Source organism: Oncorhynchus mykiss, chromosome 18 (genome assembly GCF_013265735.2).
Source record: "Oncorhynchus mykiss isolate Arlee chromosome 18, USDA_OmykA_1.1, whole genome shotgun sequence".
In the NCBI taxonomy this organism is placed as follows: domain Eukaryota; kingdom Metazoa; phylum Chordata; class Actinopteri; order Salmoniformes; family Salmonidae; genus Oncorhynchus; species Oncorhynchus mykiss.
This window is the reverse complement of record NC_048582.1, coordinates 61,166,979-61,185,400: the sequence shown is the minus strand read 5'-3', so window position 1 is coordinate 61,185,400 and position 18,422 is coordinate 61,166,979. Positions and strand designations below refer to the sequence as shown.

The 18,422-nt window shown below is 45.9% G+C and overlaps 1 protein-coding gene across 1 annotated transcript in view; it reads right to left on the bottom strand.

The window, feature by feature from the left end:
* The window catches only part of LOC110496654 (gamma-aminobutyric acid type B receptor subunit 2), a 432,145-nt gene that overhangs the window by 72,205 nt on the left and 341,518 nt on the right, over positions 1–18,422 (bottom strand). Inside the window, exon 13 of the mRNA XM_036953439.1 lies at positions 17,209–17,331. Within this exon, the coding sequence (XP_036809334.1) occupies positions 17,209–17,331 (123 nt within the window). The remainder of the gene's footprint in view (positions 1–17,208; positions 17,332–18,422) is intronic.

Sequence of the window (18,422 nt, the reverse complement as noted above, 5' to 3'; positions counted from 1 at the left end):
AACTTCCCCTTTAAAGAGTGGCGAAGGTTGCCTTCTTCATAAAGAACACTCACTCAACATCCCTCACAGATAATATCATTGGGCATCTTTACTGGCCAATCTCTATGCACTTACGACTGGAGGTCGTAACCATGGAGAGGGAATCTATCTATGGTCTGAACACTGTTCTAAATTACATCCTACTCATTGTGTACAGAAGCTGTACTGTACACTGGTTGAGGTGTTGCAGAGGAGGAGGGAATATGTGCAGGTGCATTGTGCATGTGAGTTTGTGTACTAGTGTGTATTGACAAGGTTTCTATTTGTATAAACTCTTGTGTGTGTTTGTGTGTGTGTGTGTGTGTATGTGTGTGTGTGTGTGTGTGTGTGTATCTGTGTGTGTGTATGTGTGTGTGTGTGTGTGTATGTGTGTGTATCTGTGTGTGTGTATGTGTGTGTGTGTGTGTGGGTGTGTGTGTGTATGTGTGTGTGTGTGTGTGTGTGTGTGTGTATGTGTGTGTGTGTGTGTGTGTACAGTACAGTACAGCACATCTAAATGTGTATGTGAACACATGAGTGTTTATTGGTTGTGTGTGTGTGTGTGTATGTGTATGTGTGTGTGTGTGTGTGTGTGTGTGTGTGTGTGTACAGTACAGTACAGCACATCTAAATGTGTATGTGAACACATGAGTGTTTATTGGTTGTGTGTGTCCATGAGTATCTGTATGTACTCCACGTCTCTCTGCGTATGCAACTGTGTGTTCATGTAGTGCCCTCCCCGCCTGTCCATACAGCTGCAGAGAGAGCGAGACCTGCCACTCTGTCATTTATCAGACAGGGCTAATGCCAGCCTGCCGCTTGCCTGCCCGCCTGCCTGCCCACCAACGTCCTCCATCTTACTATACCTTTCTTTGAAGAGGCCACAGGACCGAACCTGCTAGAGGGGAGAATGAGGAAGGGATGATAAAGACAGTAAAACAGATGGAGAATGTTCTGGGTCTGTCTGAGCAAGGGCCCCTAGGGGTCGCAGGTTATTTTTTCTATTTTATTCAACCTTGTCTGTCCATTGGGGGAGCTGGGAAGAATGGGATAATGGGGGGAGGCTAGGAGGAGAAGAGGAGAAGGAGGAGAGGACGTGAGTAAAGGAAACAGGTATGGAACTAGTGGAGGGTGGAATTTGTTTAGAAGGCAGAAACTGTCACTTTGAGAGTTGCAAAATGGGGGGAACAGGAGAAGTGAAAAGAAAACTGAAAAGAAAAAGGAACCAGCTCTTTTCAGAAGTGGAATGTGGTATTCTTTTCAATGCGTCCACCATGACTGTGGATATGAGAATATTCATCTGTCTCCATGGCTGTGGATATAAGAATATTCATCTGTCTGCATGGCTGTGGACATGATAATATTCATCTGTCTCCATGACTGTGGACATGAGAATATTAATCTGTCTGCATGGCTGTGGACATGAGAATATTAATCTGTCTCCATGACTGTGGACATGATAATATTCATATGTCTGCATGACTGTGGACATGAGAATATTAATCTGTCTCCATGACTGTGGACATGATAATATTAATCTGTCTGCATGACTGTGGATATGAGAATATTAATCTGTCTGCATGGCTGTGGATATGATAATATTCACCTGTCTCCATGACTGTGGATATGAGAATATTAATCTGTCTGCATGGCTGTGGATATGAGAATAGTCATCTGTCTGCATGACTGTGGACATGATAATATTCATCTGTCTCCATGACTGTGGATATGAGAATATTCATCTGTCTCCATGACTGTGGACATGATAATATTCATCTGTCTGCATGACTGTGGATATGATAATATTAATCTGTCTGCATGGCTGTGGACATGATCATATTCCTCTGTCTGCATTACTGTGGATATGAGAATATTAATCTGTCTGCATGGCTGTGGACATGATAATATTCATCTGTCTCCATGACTGTGGATATGAGAATATTCATCTGTCTGCATGACTGTGGATATGAGAATAGTCATCTGTCTGCATGACTGTGGACATGATAATATTCATCTGTCTCCATGACTGTGGATATGAGAATATTCATCTGTCTGCATGACTGTGGATATGAGAATAGTCATCTGTCTGCATGGCTATGGACATGATAATATTCATCTGTCTGCATGACTGTGGACATGAGAATATTAATCTGTCTCCATGACTGTGGACATGAGAATTTTCATCTGTCTGCATGGCTGTGGACATGAGAATATTAATCTGTCTGCATGGCTGTGGACATGATAATATTCATCTGTCTCCATGACTGTGGACATGATAATATTAATCTGTCTGCATGGCTGTGGACATGATAATATTCATCTGTCTCCATGACTGTGGATATGAGAATATTAATCTGTCTGCATGGCTGTGGACATGAGAATATTCATCTGTCTCCATGACTGTGGACATGATAATATTCATCTGTCTCCATGGTCACCTTGCTGCATTGACCCTCGACCCCCCGTTGTGGACATTACCACCTCCCTGTCTTCCTTCACCGGCTGATAATGAGGGCTTCCATGTTCAGACCAATTACTCAGATTATTAAAGGGCCAAATCCAGAAAGTGCATTCACACATCAAAGGAGCCAGTGAGTTGTGTGTGTGTGTGGCTGTGGTGTGTGTGTGTGTGCTGTGTGTGAGTGTGTGTGTGTGTGCTGTGTGTGAGTGTGTGTGCGTGCATGCGTGTGCGAGCTACAGAGTACAGCGATACTGCACAGCCCTCACAATAACTTGGTCACCCTGACCGACACACACAGCCTCACATTAACTTGGTCATCCTGACCGACACACACAGCCTCACATTAACTTGGTCACCCTGACCGACACACACAGCCTCACAATAACTTGGTCACCCTGACCGACACACACAGCCTCACATTAACTTGGTCACCCTGACCGACACACACAGCCTCACAATAACTTGGTCACCCTGACCGACACACACAGCCTCACAATAACTTGGTCACCCTGACCGACACACACAGCCTCACAATAACTTGGTCACCCTGACCGACACACACAGCCTCACAATAACTTGGTCACCCTGACCGACACACACAGCCTCACAATAACTTGGTCACCCTGACCGACACACACAGCCTCACAATAACTTTGTCACCCTGACCGACACACACAGCCTCACATTAACTTGGTCAGAAAGAGAAAGCTTTAGGGAGGGAGAGAAAAACATCCTGTGTGTCTTGTCTGTGTGTTTGTGTGTATGTGTGTGTGCATGTTCAAGTATGTGTGTGTGTGTATGTGTGTGTGCGTGCCTGCAAGCAGCCTGCCTGTGCCTCTGTGCATGTGTCACCACATTGAAGTGACAGCCAAAAACCATTTTCCTATTTTTTTTTGTCTCGTGGATCAACAGTGCGGCTCTCTGCCGTTATGGGTGTCAGAAACCATGGCCGTTGCCATGGCGATGCAACACTGCAATATTTCTGCTTTGCAGCCTGCTTGCTGCAGCCTTGGAATGAGAGATGGCAAGGAGGGGGAGAAGAGGGAGAGAGAGGAGAGGGAGAGGAGAGGGAGAGAGAGAGAGAGGAGAGAGAGAGAGGAGGAGGAGAGGAATAAAGAAAGGGAGGGTGGAGGAGGAAGGAGAGGGGGGAAGAGAGACAGAGGAGGTGGGAGAGAGAGAGGAAGGGGAGAAGGGAGGAGAGGGGGGAAGAGAGACAGAGGAGGTGGGAGAGAGAGAGGAAGGGGAGAAGGGAGGAGAGGGGAGAGGGGGGAAGAGAGACAGAGGAGGTGGGAGAGAGAGAGTGGGAGACGAGGGGGAGAAAGAGAGGAAGGGGAGAAGGGAGGAGAGGGGGGAAGAGAGACAGAGGAGGTGGGAGAGAGAGAGTGGGAGACAAGGGGGAGAAGGGAGGAGAAGGGGGAAGAGAGACAGAGGAGGTGGGAGAGAGAGAGTGGGAGACGAGGGGGAGAAAGAGAGGAAGGGGAGAATGGAGGAGAGGGGGGAAGAGAGACAGAGGAGGTGGGAGAGAGAGAGTGGGAGACGAGGGGGAGAAAGAGAGGAAGGGGAGAAGGGAGGAGAGGGGGGAAGAGAGACAGAGGAGGTGGGAGAGAGAGAGTGGGAGACGAGGGGGAGAAAGAGAGGAAGGGGAGAATCGAGGAGAGGGGGGAAGAGAGACAGAGGAGGTGGGAGAGAGAGAGTGGGAGACGAGGGGGAGAAAGAGTGGAAGGGGAGAAGGGAGGAGAGGGGGTCTGCTGCAGGCTCCACCAGAATGCTAATCAGGCCCTCAATGGTTTGTCCTTCATTACACCAGAGACAATACTGAGGCCAGAGTAGAGGGGCTTTCACATATGGGTAACACGCAAGGACAAACACGCACACAGACACACACAGACACACACACAGACACACACACAGACACACACACGGACACACACACAAACACTCACACACACACACACACAAATGCAAACACACACAGACACAGACACACAAACCCACACAAGCACTGGCAAACACACACACACACACACACACACACACACACACACACACACACACACACACACACACACACACACACACACACACACACATTGCCTTTTCTCTAACACGGGTGTATTGATACTGACGTGTCAGAATGTGCTGTGCATGGGGCTTAATCTGTTCGACCCAGCCAACCAATGAAATCAATCAAATATTTTACAAAGCCCATTTTGCATCAGCAGTTGTCACTATGTACTTTACAGATACTCAGCCTGACACCCCAAACAGCAAGCAATGCAGATGCAGAAACACAGTGGAAAACCTCCCTCCAGCTATGACTAAAACTTCCCCTACCTCTCCTGAAACATCCTCAACGTTAACAAACATTTAATTATTCACGAGACGCAAAATGGACCTAATTGCCTTTTACAGCAGAATGTCTCCAGAATTTTCCAGCAGGGCAATCCTACCTTCCTGTAGCTGTAACTAGCATGATCCCTGTTAAAGAGGCCTGCTACTGTGGGAAAAGACACTGATATGTACAGTACCAGTCAAAAGTTTGGACACACCTACTCATTCCAGGGTTTTTCTTTATTTTTACTATGTTTTACATTGGGTTGGAAAAGCATTCCAGGTGAAGCTGGTTGAGAGAATGCGCAAAGAGTGCGCAAAGCTGTCATTAATGCAAAGGATGGCTACTTTGAAGAATCTCAAATATAAAATATGGTTACTACGATTCCATCTGTGTTATTTCATAGTTTTGATGTCTTCAATATTATTCTACAATGTAGAAAATAGTAAAAAATAAAGAAAAACCCTTGAGTGAGTAGGTGTTGTAAAACCTTTGACTGGTACTGGATGCATCCCAAACAGCAACCTATTCCCTATTTACTGCACTAAACCCTCTTTGAGATGCAACCTCAGTGCTCTGAAGGGAACATACAGGGACGGAATTAATATCTGGGACACTAGTTTTAATTGTGGATCAGAAAGGAGACTTGATTTAAGGAGAAGGGTTTTATAGCTACATAGTGTAATTAAAACGAATGCCTTGAAGTCAGGGCATAACATTTCTTAGGGGTCGCCCTCTACAGTGGGGCAAAAAAGTATTTAGTCAGCCACCAATTGTGCAAGTTCTCCCACTTAAAAAGATGAGAGAGGCCTGTAGGTACACTTCAACTATGACAGACAAAATGAGAAAGAAAATCGAGAAAATCACATTGTAGGATTTTTTATGAATTTATTTGCAAATTATGGTGGAAAATAAGTATTTGGTCACCTACAATCAAGCAAGATTTCTGGCTCTCACAGACCTGTAACTTCTTCTTTAAGAGGCTCCTCTGTCCTCCACTCGTTACCTGTATTAATGGCACCTGTTTGAACTTGTTATCAGTATAAAATACACCTGTCCAAAACCTCAAACAGTCACACTCCAAACTCCACTATGGCCAAGACCAAAGAGCTGTCAAAGGACACCAGAAACAAAATTGTAGACCTGCACCAGGCTGGGAAGACTGCATCTGCAATAGGTAAGCAGCTTGGTTTGAAGAAATCAACTGTGGGAGCAATTATTAGGAAATGGAAGACATACAAGACCACTGATAATCTCCCTTGATCTGGGGCTCCACGCAAGATCTCACCCCGTGGGGTCAAAATGATCACAAGAACGTTGAGCAAAAATCCCAGAACCACACGGGGGCACCTAGTGAATGACCTGCAGAGAGCTGGGACCAAAGTAACACACTACGCCGCCAGGGACTCAAATCATGCAGTGCCAGACGTGTCCCCCTGCTTAAGCCAGTACATGTCCAGGCCCGTCTGAAGTTTGCTAGAGAGCATTTGGATGATCCAGAAGAAGATTGGGAGAATGTCAAATGGTCAGATGAAACCAAAATAGAACCTTTTGGTAAAAACTCAACTCGTCGTGTTTGGAGGACAAAGAATGCTGAGCATGGGGGTGGAAACATCATGCTTTGGGGCTGTTTTTCTGCAAAGGGACCAGGACGACTGAGCCGTGTAAAGGAAAGAATGAATGGGGCCATGAATCGTGAGATTTTGAGTGAAAACCTCCTTCCATCAGCAAGGGCATTGAAGATGAAACGTGGCTCGGTCTTTCAGCATGACAATGATCCCAAACACACCGCACGGGCAACGAAGGAGTGGCTTCATAAGAAGCATTTCAAGGTCCTGGAGTGGCCTAGCCAGTCTCCAGATCTCAACCCCATAGAAAATCTTTGGAGTGAGTTGAAAGTCCGTGTTGCCCAGGAACAGCCCCAAAACATCACTGCTCTAGAGGAGATCTGCATGGAGGAATGGGCCAAAATACCAGCAACAGTGTGTGAAAACCTTTTGACCTCTGTCATTGCCAACAAAGGGTATATAACAAAGTATTGAGATAAACTTTTGTTATTGACCAAATACTTATTTTCCACTATATATTTTACCTCTTGGGGATGTCATTTGAAAACATAATGTTAACTTTCACTGCTATGCAGATGACACACAGCTGTAAATTTCAATGAAACATGGTGAAGCCCCAAAATTGCCCTCGCTAGAAGCCTGTGTTTCAGACATAAGGAAGTGGATGGCTGCAAACATTCTACTTTTAAACTCAGACAAAACAGAGATGCTTGTTGTAGGTCCCAAGAAACAAAGAGATATTCTGTTGAATCTGACAATTAATCTTGATGGTTGTACAATCGTCTCAAATAAAACTGTGAAGGACCTAACATTGCAAAAATCAGAAACTTTCTGTCCAAAAATGATGCAGAAAAATTCATCCATGTTTTTGTTACTTCTAGGTTAGACCACTGCAATGCTTTACTTTCCGGCTACCCGGGTAAAGCACTAAATAAACTTCAGTTAGTGCTAAATACGGCTGCTAGAATCCTGACTAGAACCAAAAAATGTCCTCATATTACTCCAGTGCTAGCCTCCCTACACTGGCTTCCTGTTAAGGCAAGGGATGATTTCAAGGTTTTACTGCTAACCCACAAAGCATTACATGGGCTTGCTCCTACCTATCTTTCTGATTTGGTCCTGCCGGGCATACCTACACGTACGCTACAGTCACAAGACGCAGGCCTCCTAATTGTCCCTAGAATTTCTAAGCAAACAGCTGGAGGCAGGGAGGCAGCTGGACACAGACTCGGTCTCAACCTTTAAGTCTTTACTGAACACTCATCTCTTCAGTGGGTCATATGATTGAGTGTAGTCTGGCCCAGGAGTGTGAAGGTGAACGGAAAGGCTCTGGAGCAACGAACCGCCCTTGCTGTCTCTGCTTGGCCGGTTCCCCTCTCTCCACTGGGATTCTCTGCCTCTAACCCTATTACAGGGGCTGAGTCACTGGCTTACTGGTGCTCTTTCATGCCGTCCCTAGGAGGGGTGCGTCACTTGAGTGGGTTGAGTCACTGACGTGATCTTCCTGTCTGGGTTGCCCCCCCCCCCCTTGGGTTGTGCCGTGGCGGAGGTCTTTGTGGGCTATACTCGGCCTTGTCTCAGGATGTTAAGTTGGTGGTTGAAGATATCCCTCTAGTGGTGTGGGGGCTGTGCTTTGGCAAAGTGGGTGGGGTTATATCCTTCCTGTTTGGCCCTGTCCGGGGGTATCATCGGATGGGGCCACAGTGTCTCCTGACCCCTCCTGTCTCAGCCTCCAGTATTTATGCTGCAGTAGTTTATGTGTCGGGGGGCTAGGGTCAGTTTGTTATATCTGGAGTACTTCTCCTGTCTTATCTGGTGTCCTGTATGAATTTAAGTATGCTCTCTCTAATTCTCTCTTTCTCTCTTTCGTTCTTTCTCTCGGAGGACCTGAGCCCTAGGACCATGCCTCAGGACTACCTGGCATGATGACTCCTTGCTGTCCCCAGTCCACCTGGCCGTGCTGCTGCTCCAGTTTCAACTGTTCTGCCTGCGGCTATGGAACACTGACCTGTTCACCGGACGTGCTACCTGTCCCAGACCTGCTGTTTTCAACTCTCAAGAGACAGCAGGAGCGGTAGAGATACTCTCAATGATCGGCTATGAAAAGCCAACTGACATTTACTCCTGAGGTGCAGACTTGCTGCACCCTCGACAACTACTGTGATTATTATTATTTGACCATGCTGGTCATTTATGAACATTTGAACATCTTGGCCATGTTCTGTTATAATCTCCACCCGGCACAGCCAGAAGAGGACTGGCCACCCCTCATAGCCTGGTTCCTCTCTAGGTTTCTTCATAGGTTTTGGCCTTTCTAGGGAGTTTTTCCTAGCCACCGTGCTTCTACACCTGCTTTGCTTGCTGTTTGGGGTTTTAGGCTGGGTTTCAGTAGAGCACTTTGAGATATCAGCTGATGTAAGAAGGGCTATATAAATACATTTGATTTGATTTTAAAATTGATTAAATAAAACACTTTTCTCATCAATCTACACACAATACCACATAATGACAAAGCGAAAACAGGTTTTTAGAAATGTTTGCAAAAATCAAAAAACAGAAATACCTTATTTACGTAAATATTCAGACCCTTTGCTATGAGACTCGAAATTGAGCTCAGGTGCATCCTATTTCCATTGATCATCCTTTCTACAACTTGATTGGAGTCCACCTGTAGTAATTTCATTGATTGGACGTGATTTGGAAAGGCACACACCTGTCTATATAAGGTCCCACAGTTGACAGTCCATGTCAGAGCAAAAAAAGGTGAAAGGAATTGTCTGTAGAGCTCTGAGACAGGATTGTGTCGAGGCACAGGTCTGGGGAAAGGGTACCAAAACATTTATGTAGCATTGAAGGTCCCCAAGAACACAGTGGTCTCCATCATTCTTAAATGGGAAAAGTTTAGAACCACCAAGATTATTCCTAGAGCTGGACGCCTGGGAACAAAATCAAATCAAATCAAATCAAATTTTATTTGTCACATACACATGGTTAGCAGATGTTAATGCGAGTGTAGCGAAATGCTTGTGCTTCTAGTTCCGACAATGCAGTAATAACCAACAAGTAATCTAGCTAACAATTCCAAAACTACTACCTTATAAGTGTAAGGGGATAAAGAATTTGTACATAAAGATATATGAATGAGTGATGGTACAGAGCGGCATAGGCAAGATACAGTAGATGGCATCGAGTACAGTATATACATATGAGATGAGTATGTAAACAAAGTGGCATAGTTAAAGTGGCTAGTGATACATGTATTACATAAAGATGCAGTAGATGATATAGAGTGCAGTATATACGTATACATATGAGATGAATAATGTAGGGTATGTAAACATTATATTAGGTAGCATTGTTTAAAGTGGCTAGTGATATATTTTACATCATTTCCCATCAATTCCCATTATTAAAGTGGCTGGAGTTGAGTCAGTGTGTTGGCAGCAGCCACTCAATGTTAGTGGTGGCTGTCTAACAGTCTGATGGCCTTGAGATAGAAGCTGTTTTTCAGTCTCTCGGTCCCAGCTTTGATGCACCTGTACTGACCTCGCCTTCTGGATGATAGCGGGGTGAACAGGCAGTGGCTCGGGTGGTTGATGTCCTTGATGATCTTTATGGCCTTCCTGTGACATCGGGTGGTGTAGGTGTCCTGGAGGGCAGGTAGTTTGACCCCGGTGATGCGTTGTGCAGACCTCACCACCCTCTGGAGAGCCTTACGGTTGAGGGCGGAGCAGTTGCCGTACCAGGCGGTGATACAGCCCGCCAGGATGCTCTCGATTGTGCATCTGTAGAAGTTTGTGAGTGCTTTTGGTGACAAGCCAAATTTCTTCAGCCTCCTGAGGTTGAAGAGGCGCTGCTGCGCCTTCTTCACAATGCTGTCTGTGTGAGTGGACCAATTCAGTTTGTCTGTGATGTGTATGCCGAGGAACTTAAAACTTGCTACCCTCTCCACTACTGTTCCATCGATGTGGATAGGGGGGTGTTCCCTCTGCTGTTTCCTGAAGTCCACAATCATCTCCTTAGTTTTGTTGACGTTGAGTGCGAGGTTATTTTCCTGACACCACACTCCGAGGGCCCTCACCTCCTCCCTGTAGGCCGTCTCGTCGTTGTTGGTAATCAAGCCTACCACTGTTGTGTCGTCCGCAAACTTGATGATTGAGTTGGAGGCGTGCGTGGCCACGCAGTCGTGGGTGAACAGGGAGTACAGGAGAGGGCTCAGAACGCACCCTTGTGGGGCCCCAGTGTTGAGGATCAGCGGGGAGGAGATGTTGTTGCCTACCCTCACCACCTGGGGGCGGCCCGTCAGGAAGTCCAGTACCCAGTTGCACAGGGCGGGGTCGAGACCCAGGGTCTCGAGCTTGATGACGAGCTTGGAGGGTACTATGGTGTTGAATGCCGAGCTGTAGTCAATGAACAGCATTCTCACATAGGTATTCCTCTTGTCCAGATGGGTTAGGGCAGTGTGCAGTGTGGTTGAGATTTCATCGTCTGTGGACCTATTTGGGCGGTAAGCAAATTGGAGTGGGTCTAGGGTGTCAGGTAGGGTGGAGGTGATATGGTCCTTGACTAGTCTCTCAAAGCACTTCATGATGACGGAAGTGAGTGCTAGTAGGTAGTCATTTAGGCAGTCGTTTAGCTCAGTTACCTTAGCTTTCTTGGGAACAGGAACAATGGTGGCCCTCTTGAAGCATGTGGGAACAACAGACTGGGATAGGGATTGATTGAATATGTCCGTAAACACACCAGCCAGCTGGTCTGCGCATGCTCTGAGGGCGCGGCTGGGGATGCCGTCTGGGCCTGCAGCCTTGCGAGGGTTGACACATTTAAATGTTTTCCCCACGTCGGCTGCAGTGAAGGAGAGTCCGCATGTTTTAGTTGCGGGCCGTGTCAGTGGCACTGTATTGTCCTCAAAGCGGGCAAAAAAGTTATTAGTCTGCCTGGGAGCAAGACATCCTGGTCCGTGACGGTGCTGGTTTTCTTTTTGTAATCCGTGATTGACTGTAGACCCTGCCACATACCTCTTGTGTCTGAGCCGTTGAATTGAGATTCTACTTTGTCTCTATACTGACGCTTAGCTTGTTTGATTGCCTTGCGGAGGGAATAGTTACACTGTTTGTATTCGGTCATGTTTCCGGTCACCTTGCCCTGATTAAAAGCAGTGGTTCGCGCTTTCAGTTTCACGCAAATGCTGCCATCAAAGGTAGCAATCGGGGAGAAGGGCCTTGGTTAGGGAGGTAACCAAGAACCCGATGGTCACTCTGATAAAGCTCCAGAGTCCCTCTGTGGAAATGGGAGAACCTTCCAAAAGGACGACCATCTCTGCAGCACTCCACCAATCAGGCCTTTATGGTAGAGTGGTCAGACGGAAGCCACTCATCGGTGAAAGGCACATCACAGCCCGCTTGGAGCTTGCCAAAAGGCACCTAAAGGACTCAGACTATGAGAAACAAGATTCTCCTGTCTGATGAAACCAAGATTGAAATCTTTGGCCTGAATGCCAAGCGAACCTGTCACCATCCCTATGGTGAAGCATGCTGGTGGTCGCATCATGCTGTGGGGATGTTTTTCAGCAGCAGGGACTGGGAGACTTGTCAGGATCAAGGCAAAGATGAACAGAGCAAAGTACAGAGAGATCCTTGATGAAAACCTGCTCCAGAGCGCCCAGGACTTCAGACTGGAGTGAAGCACACAGCCAAGACAATGCAGGAGTGGCTTCAGGACAAATCTCTGGATGTCCTTGAGTGGCCCAGCCAGAGCCCAGACTTGAACCTGATCGACCATCTCTGGATTGACCTGAAAATAGCTGTGTGGCAATGCTCCCCATCCAACCTGACAGCGCTTGAGAGGATCTGCAGAGAAGAATGGGAGAAACTCCCCAAATACAGGTGTGTTAAGCTTGTAGTGTCAAACCCAAGAATAATTGAGGCTGTAATCGCTGCCAAAGGTGCTTCAACAAAGTACTGAGTAAAGGGTCTGAATACTTATGCAAATGTGATATTTCATTTTTCATACAAAAAACAGTTTTTGCTTTGTCATTATGGGGTATTGGGATGTCATTATGGGGTATTGAGATGTCATTATGGGGTATTATGTGTAGATTGATGAGGGGGGAAACAATTTAATAAATTTTAGAACAACGCTGTAATGTAACAAAATGTGGGAAAAGTCAAGGGGTCTGAATACTTTCCAAATGCACACTATGCCTGAAAGCTCTCTCTCTCACACACACACACACACACACACACACACACACACACACACACACACACACACACACACACACACACACACACACACACACACACACACACACACACACACACACACACACACACACACACAGTGAAGTAAATACAATTTTTGCATATAAACAAACAACCTCCTACAGGTAAGTCAATACATGCACATGATACACATGATCAATGTACACAACAGGTACATCTTAAATCAATACCATAGACTACATCCTGTTGCCCTGTATGACAGACAACAACCTCTCAGCAGAGTAGACTAAACACTGACAGTTCAGGTCAGTACAGCCACATCTCTGTATACACTATGTCCTTTGATGCCGCATGTGGACCCAGTCTGCCAGCCCAAGGTCGCCAGTTGTTTCTCCTCCCAGTCCTACTAACACATCTTGATATTGGAGGATGGAAGGAGAGAATCAGGGGAGACAGAGGGAGAGGAAGGGAAAGGGGGAAGGAAGCTAGGGGAGGGACGGCAGGGAAACCATGCCTGAAGCCTTGTAAGAATCTCAGCGCATTGGTCCCAAATAGCAGCCTATTCCCTATTTCGTGCACTCTTGGCCAGAGCCCATAGGGCCATACTATAGGGTTTTGGTCAAAGATAGTGCACAACATGGGTCTCTCTCCAATCTCATAGCTCTCTCTCTCTCTCTCCAATCCCAGAGCTCTATCTCTCTCTCTCTCCCGCTCTCTCTCCAATCCCAGAGCTCTCTCTCTCTCTCCAATCCCAGAGCTCTCTCTCTCTCTCCAATCCCAGAGCGCTCTCTCTCCAATCCCAGCGCGCTCTCTCTCCAATCCCAGAGCTCTCTCTCTCTCCAATCCCAGAGCGCTCTCTCTCTCTCTCTCCAATCCCAGAGCTCTCTCCCTCTTTCTCTCCAATCCCAGAGCTCTCTCTCTCTCTCCAATCCCAGAGAGCTCTCTCTCTCTCTTCTATCCCAGAGAGCTCTCTCAAATTCAAATTCAAATTCAAGCTGCTTTATTGGCATGAAAAACATTGTGTCAATATTGCCAAAGCAACAATGTATACAATATACATTGTAACAAAATTATAAATGATAGCAAATAATAATATAAAATGGTAGTAAATAATAATACAAAAATAAATACAATAAAATGGTAACAGTCAATAGTATAATGTAATAAATATAAAATAAAATTATGGAAAATGAAATCTCTCTCTCTCAATCCCAGAGCGCTCTCTCAATTCAATTCAATTTCAATCCAATTCAATGGGCTTCATTGGCATGGGAAACATATGTTATCATTGCCAAAGAAAGTGAGGTATATAATATACAAAAGTGAAATAAACAATATAAATGAACAGTAAACATTACAATCACAGAAGTTCCACAAGAATAAAGACATTACAAATGTCATATTATGTACAGATAGAGTGTTGTAACGATGTGCAAATGGTTAAAGTACAAAAGGGAAAATGAAAATAAATAAACATAAATATGGAATGTATTTACAATGGTGTTTGTTCTTCGCTGGTTGCCCTTTTCTTGTGGAAACAGGTCACAAATCTTGTTGCTGTGGTGGCACACTGTGGTATTTCACCCAGTAGATATGGGAGTTTATCAAAATCGGGTTTGTTTTCAAATTCCTTGTGGATCTGTGTAATCTGAGGGAAATATGTGCCTCTAATATGATCATACATTGGGCAGGAGGTTAGGAAGTGCAGCTCAGTTTCCACCTCATTTTGTGGGCAGTGTGCACATGCCTCACTCACTCACTCACTCACTCACTCACTCACTCACTCACTCACTCGTTAGTGTTCTCCTGTCTCTTGGCCCAGTGGAGCCAGGCTCCTCAGGCTGCGGATCCTGAATTCCACAGCCCAGGCATGCAGAGCCACACCCAGGGGACAGGCTCATACTCAGAGAGGCTAATACATTCACTTCACTCCATTGACTTGGGACTGTGAGAACACTACATTGTCTTGGGACTGTGAGAACACTACATTGACTTGGGACTGTGAGAACACTACATTGTCTTGGGACTGTGAGAACACTACATTGTCTTGGGACTGTGAGAACACAACATTGACTTGGGACTGTGAGAACACTACATTGACTTGGGACTGTGAGAACACAACATTGACTTGGGACTGTGAGAACACTACATTGACTTGGGACTGTGAGAACACCACGGGTTGGAAGATTTTTACTCAGTGACCCAGAGTGTGAATGCGTTGTGACCCGCTGCTTTGGGGGCTGTAACCAGCTAAGCACTACTTATCATTTCAGAGGCATCTCGTTTAATTGAAGTCACAGAAAGGTAATTGGCTCCAAGGGAGAGTTTCATCCTTCCATCCCACCTTTTTCCTCCGCAGGACCAAGCAGAGCAAACAAACATGAAAAAGCAACAGCTTCACGTCGGGTCAATAGCATCAAAGAACTTTCAAAGAACCTCCCCCAACCCTCCTGGAATCCTCCCAGAATACACCACTGAGGGCCGCCTTTCATCACGACTCTGCACCCTGAACTTCCAATCCCACTGCTGATTTGTCGAAGGTCACCAGGGCTCTTTTAAACATCTCAACCAATTGCGTAAGGTGTTTAGGGAGGACGTTGCCCTGTCAGAAGCTCCGATCTTGACAGGAGCTGAGGAGGTGTCTGGAGGAGTTGAAAGGATTTCTTAATTAGCTCTGAACATCCACTTAGTCTGTACCCCCGGTGTACCCTGACTAGTCTGTGCCCACCGCCAACAACATCAAAGGCCAATCGACTTTGGAAGTCAAATTTAGATCTGTAATTCGGTTTGCTGTTAAACCGTGATGGTGGGATGGTAGTTAGTGGGCTGTCATGCAAACAGACTGTATTAGTGCTGTATTAGAAGAGCCTATTAAGATGTACAGTACAACCATGTTCATTTGTGGTGGATATTTGACTGATCAAAGTTTCGCTCCGGTCACAAGACACATAATACAGCATGCCCACTGTTACAGACACACAGAACAATAATCACAAGACACATAATACAGCATGCCCACTGTTACAGACACAGAACAATAATCACAAGACATATAATACAGCATGCCCACTGTTACAGACACACAGAACAATAATCACAAGACATATAATACAGCATGCCCACTGTTACAGACACACAGAACAATAATCACAAGACATATAATACAGCATGCCCACTGTTACAGACACACAGCACAATAATCACAAGACATATAATACAGCATGCCCACTGTTACAGACACACAGAACAATAATCACAAGACATATAATACAGCATGCCCACTGTTACAGACACACAGAACAATAATCACAAGACATATAATACAGCATGCCCACTGTTACAGACACACAGAACAATAATCACAAGACATATAATACAGCATGCCCACTGTTACAGACACACAGAACAATAATCACAAGACACATAATACAGCATGCCCACTGTTACAGACACACAGAACAATAATCACAAGACACATAATACAGCATGCCCACTGTTACAGACACACAGAACAATAATCACAAGACACATAATACAGCATGCCCACTGTTACAGACACACAGAACAATAATCACAAGACATATAATACAGCATGCCCACTGTTACAGACACACAGAACAATAATCACAAGACATATAATACAGCATGCCCACTGTTACAGACACACAGAACAATAATCACAAGACATATAATACAGCATGCCCACTGTTACAGACACACAGAACAATAATCACAAGACATATAATACAGCATTCCCACTGTTACAGACACACAGAACAATAATCACAAGACATATAATACAGCATGCCCACTGTTACTGACACACAGAACAATAATCAATCAACAACAATCATCTAGCCTCCTTTATCGTGTTCAGTGACCTAAATGACAGTTACAGCAGCAATATCAATCACAGTTTTAACAAAGCCAAACATTACAGTCACCATCTCTAACTACTAATCACTCATGACAGTTTGTGGTCCAAATATGGTGTGCCAGGATCCAAAAAGCCATTCACACTCCAAACAGTCCTGTCAAAGCAAAATCCACCCTTCAATCAATCCTGGCAAGGCTAAGTCCAACCGTAATCAACCCTAGCAAGGTGAAGTCCATCCCTCAACTAATCCTGGCAGAGCTGAGTCCACCAGCTCTCTACACATCGGCCCTTACCCAGTAGCAGGGGTAGAGGGATGCCAAGTGTTTCTTTGCGGCATGCCTTGCCAACACCCCACATCCCAGCTGGCTTGGTAAGGAGAGGGTCTGGCTAGCAGTGGAAGAGGACAGGAGGTGGCAGAGTGGCTCATATCCTCCTGAACCAAAAATAACCACAACGAAGCCTGCTGCTGATCTGGCCTCACTGGTGGACATGTTGGTGCCCCAGATCCAGAACCATTATCGCTATTAGATAATCTAGTGGTGTCACCAAGGTGTTGGTGTTAGATTGTGGTGAATAAGGGCCCAGCATTTCCCCAGTCAGGAAATACTCTGGGTCCTTGCCCCCTATAATTATACGGGGCAGTTTTTCCCTGGAAAGGTCACATGACAAACGTGGTCAGAGTATGTTTTTGTTAATATAAATGGGAGAAAAATGGTGGTCAGATGTACCTCCAAGCTGTACTCCTCCACGGTCCTCTTCAGCGGATCAACGATCTGCCAGCAGATGAGGATGCACAGGTCAATCAGCAGCATCCCACCCACAATGATCAGCAGCTTCTGGTCCTTGATAATCTGGAGGGAAGAAGAGAAGAGAGAGAATGATAGGGGAGACAGGGTGAGAGAGGTGGCTGTAGGTACACTTTTAGAAAAGGGTGCCTGGAACCAAAAAGGGTTCTACCTGGAATCAAAAAGGGCTCTACCTGGAACCAAAAAGGGCACTACCTGGAACCAAAAAGGGCTCTACCTGGAACCAAAAAGGGCTCTACCTGGAACCAAAAAGGGCTCTACCTGGAACCAAAAAGGGCACTACCTGGAACCAAAAAGGGCTCTACCTGGAACCAAAAAGGGCTCTACCTGGAACCAAAAAGGGCTCTACCTGGAACCAAAAAGGGCTCTACCTGGAATCAAAAAGGGCTCTTCCTGGAACCAAAAAGGGCTCTACCTGGAACCAAAAAGGGCTCTTCCTGGAACCAAAAAGGGCTCTACCTGGAACCAAAAAGGGCTCTACCTGGAACCACAAAGGGCTCTACCTGGAATCAAAAAGGGCTCTTCCTGGAACCAAAAAGGGCTCTACCTGGAACCAAAAAGGGCTCTACCTGGAACCACAAAGGGCTCTACCTGGAATCAAAAAGGGCTCTTCCTGGAATCAAAAAGGGCTCTACCTGGAACCAAAAAGGGCTCTACCTGGAACCAAAAAGGGCTCTACCTGGAACCACAAAGGGCTCTACCTGGAATCAAAAAGGGCTCTTCCTGGAATCAAAAAGGGCTCTTCCTGGAATCAAAAAGGGCTCTACCTGGAACCAAAAAGGGCTCTACCTGGAACCACAAAGGGCTCTACCTGGAATCAAAAAGGGCTCTTCCTGGAATCAAAAAGGGCTCTTCCTGGAATCAAAAAGGGCTCTACCTGGAACCAAAAAGGGCTCGAAGGTAGCTCCTTTTTAAATGTAGGGAGGGTAGGGAGGGATGAGAGGTAGGATACAGTGAGCTGGTAAAAGACACCAACCCGAGCGGGAGTTGCATAAATCAACAAAGACCCTCTTTTGTGTTGGTGAACTTTAGAGGATGAAAGGTGGGCCACCCCGCCCCCTCCCGTCTGATCTTTATTTTGAACAGCGTTTGACCCCACCGCCGTCCACATCAAAGCAAAGGTCAGGAGAACACAG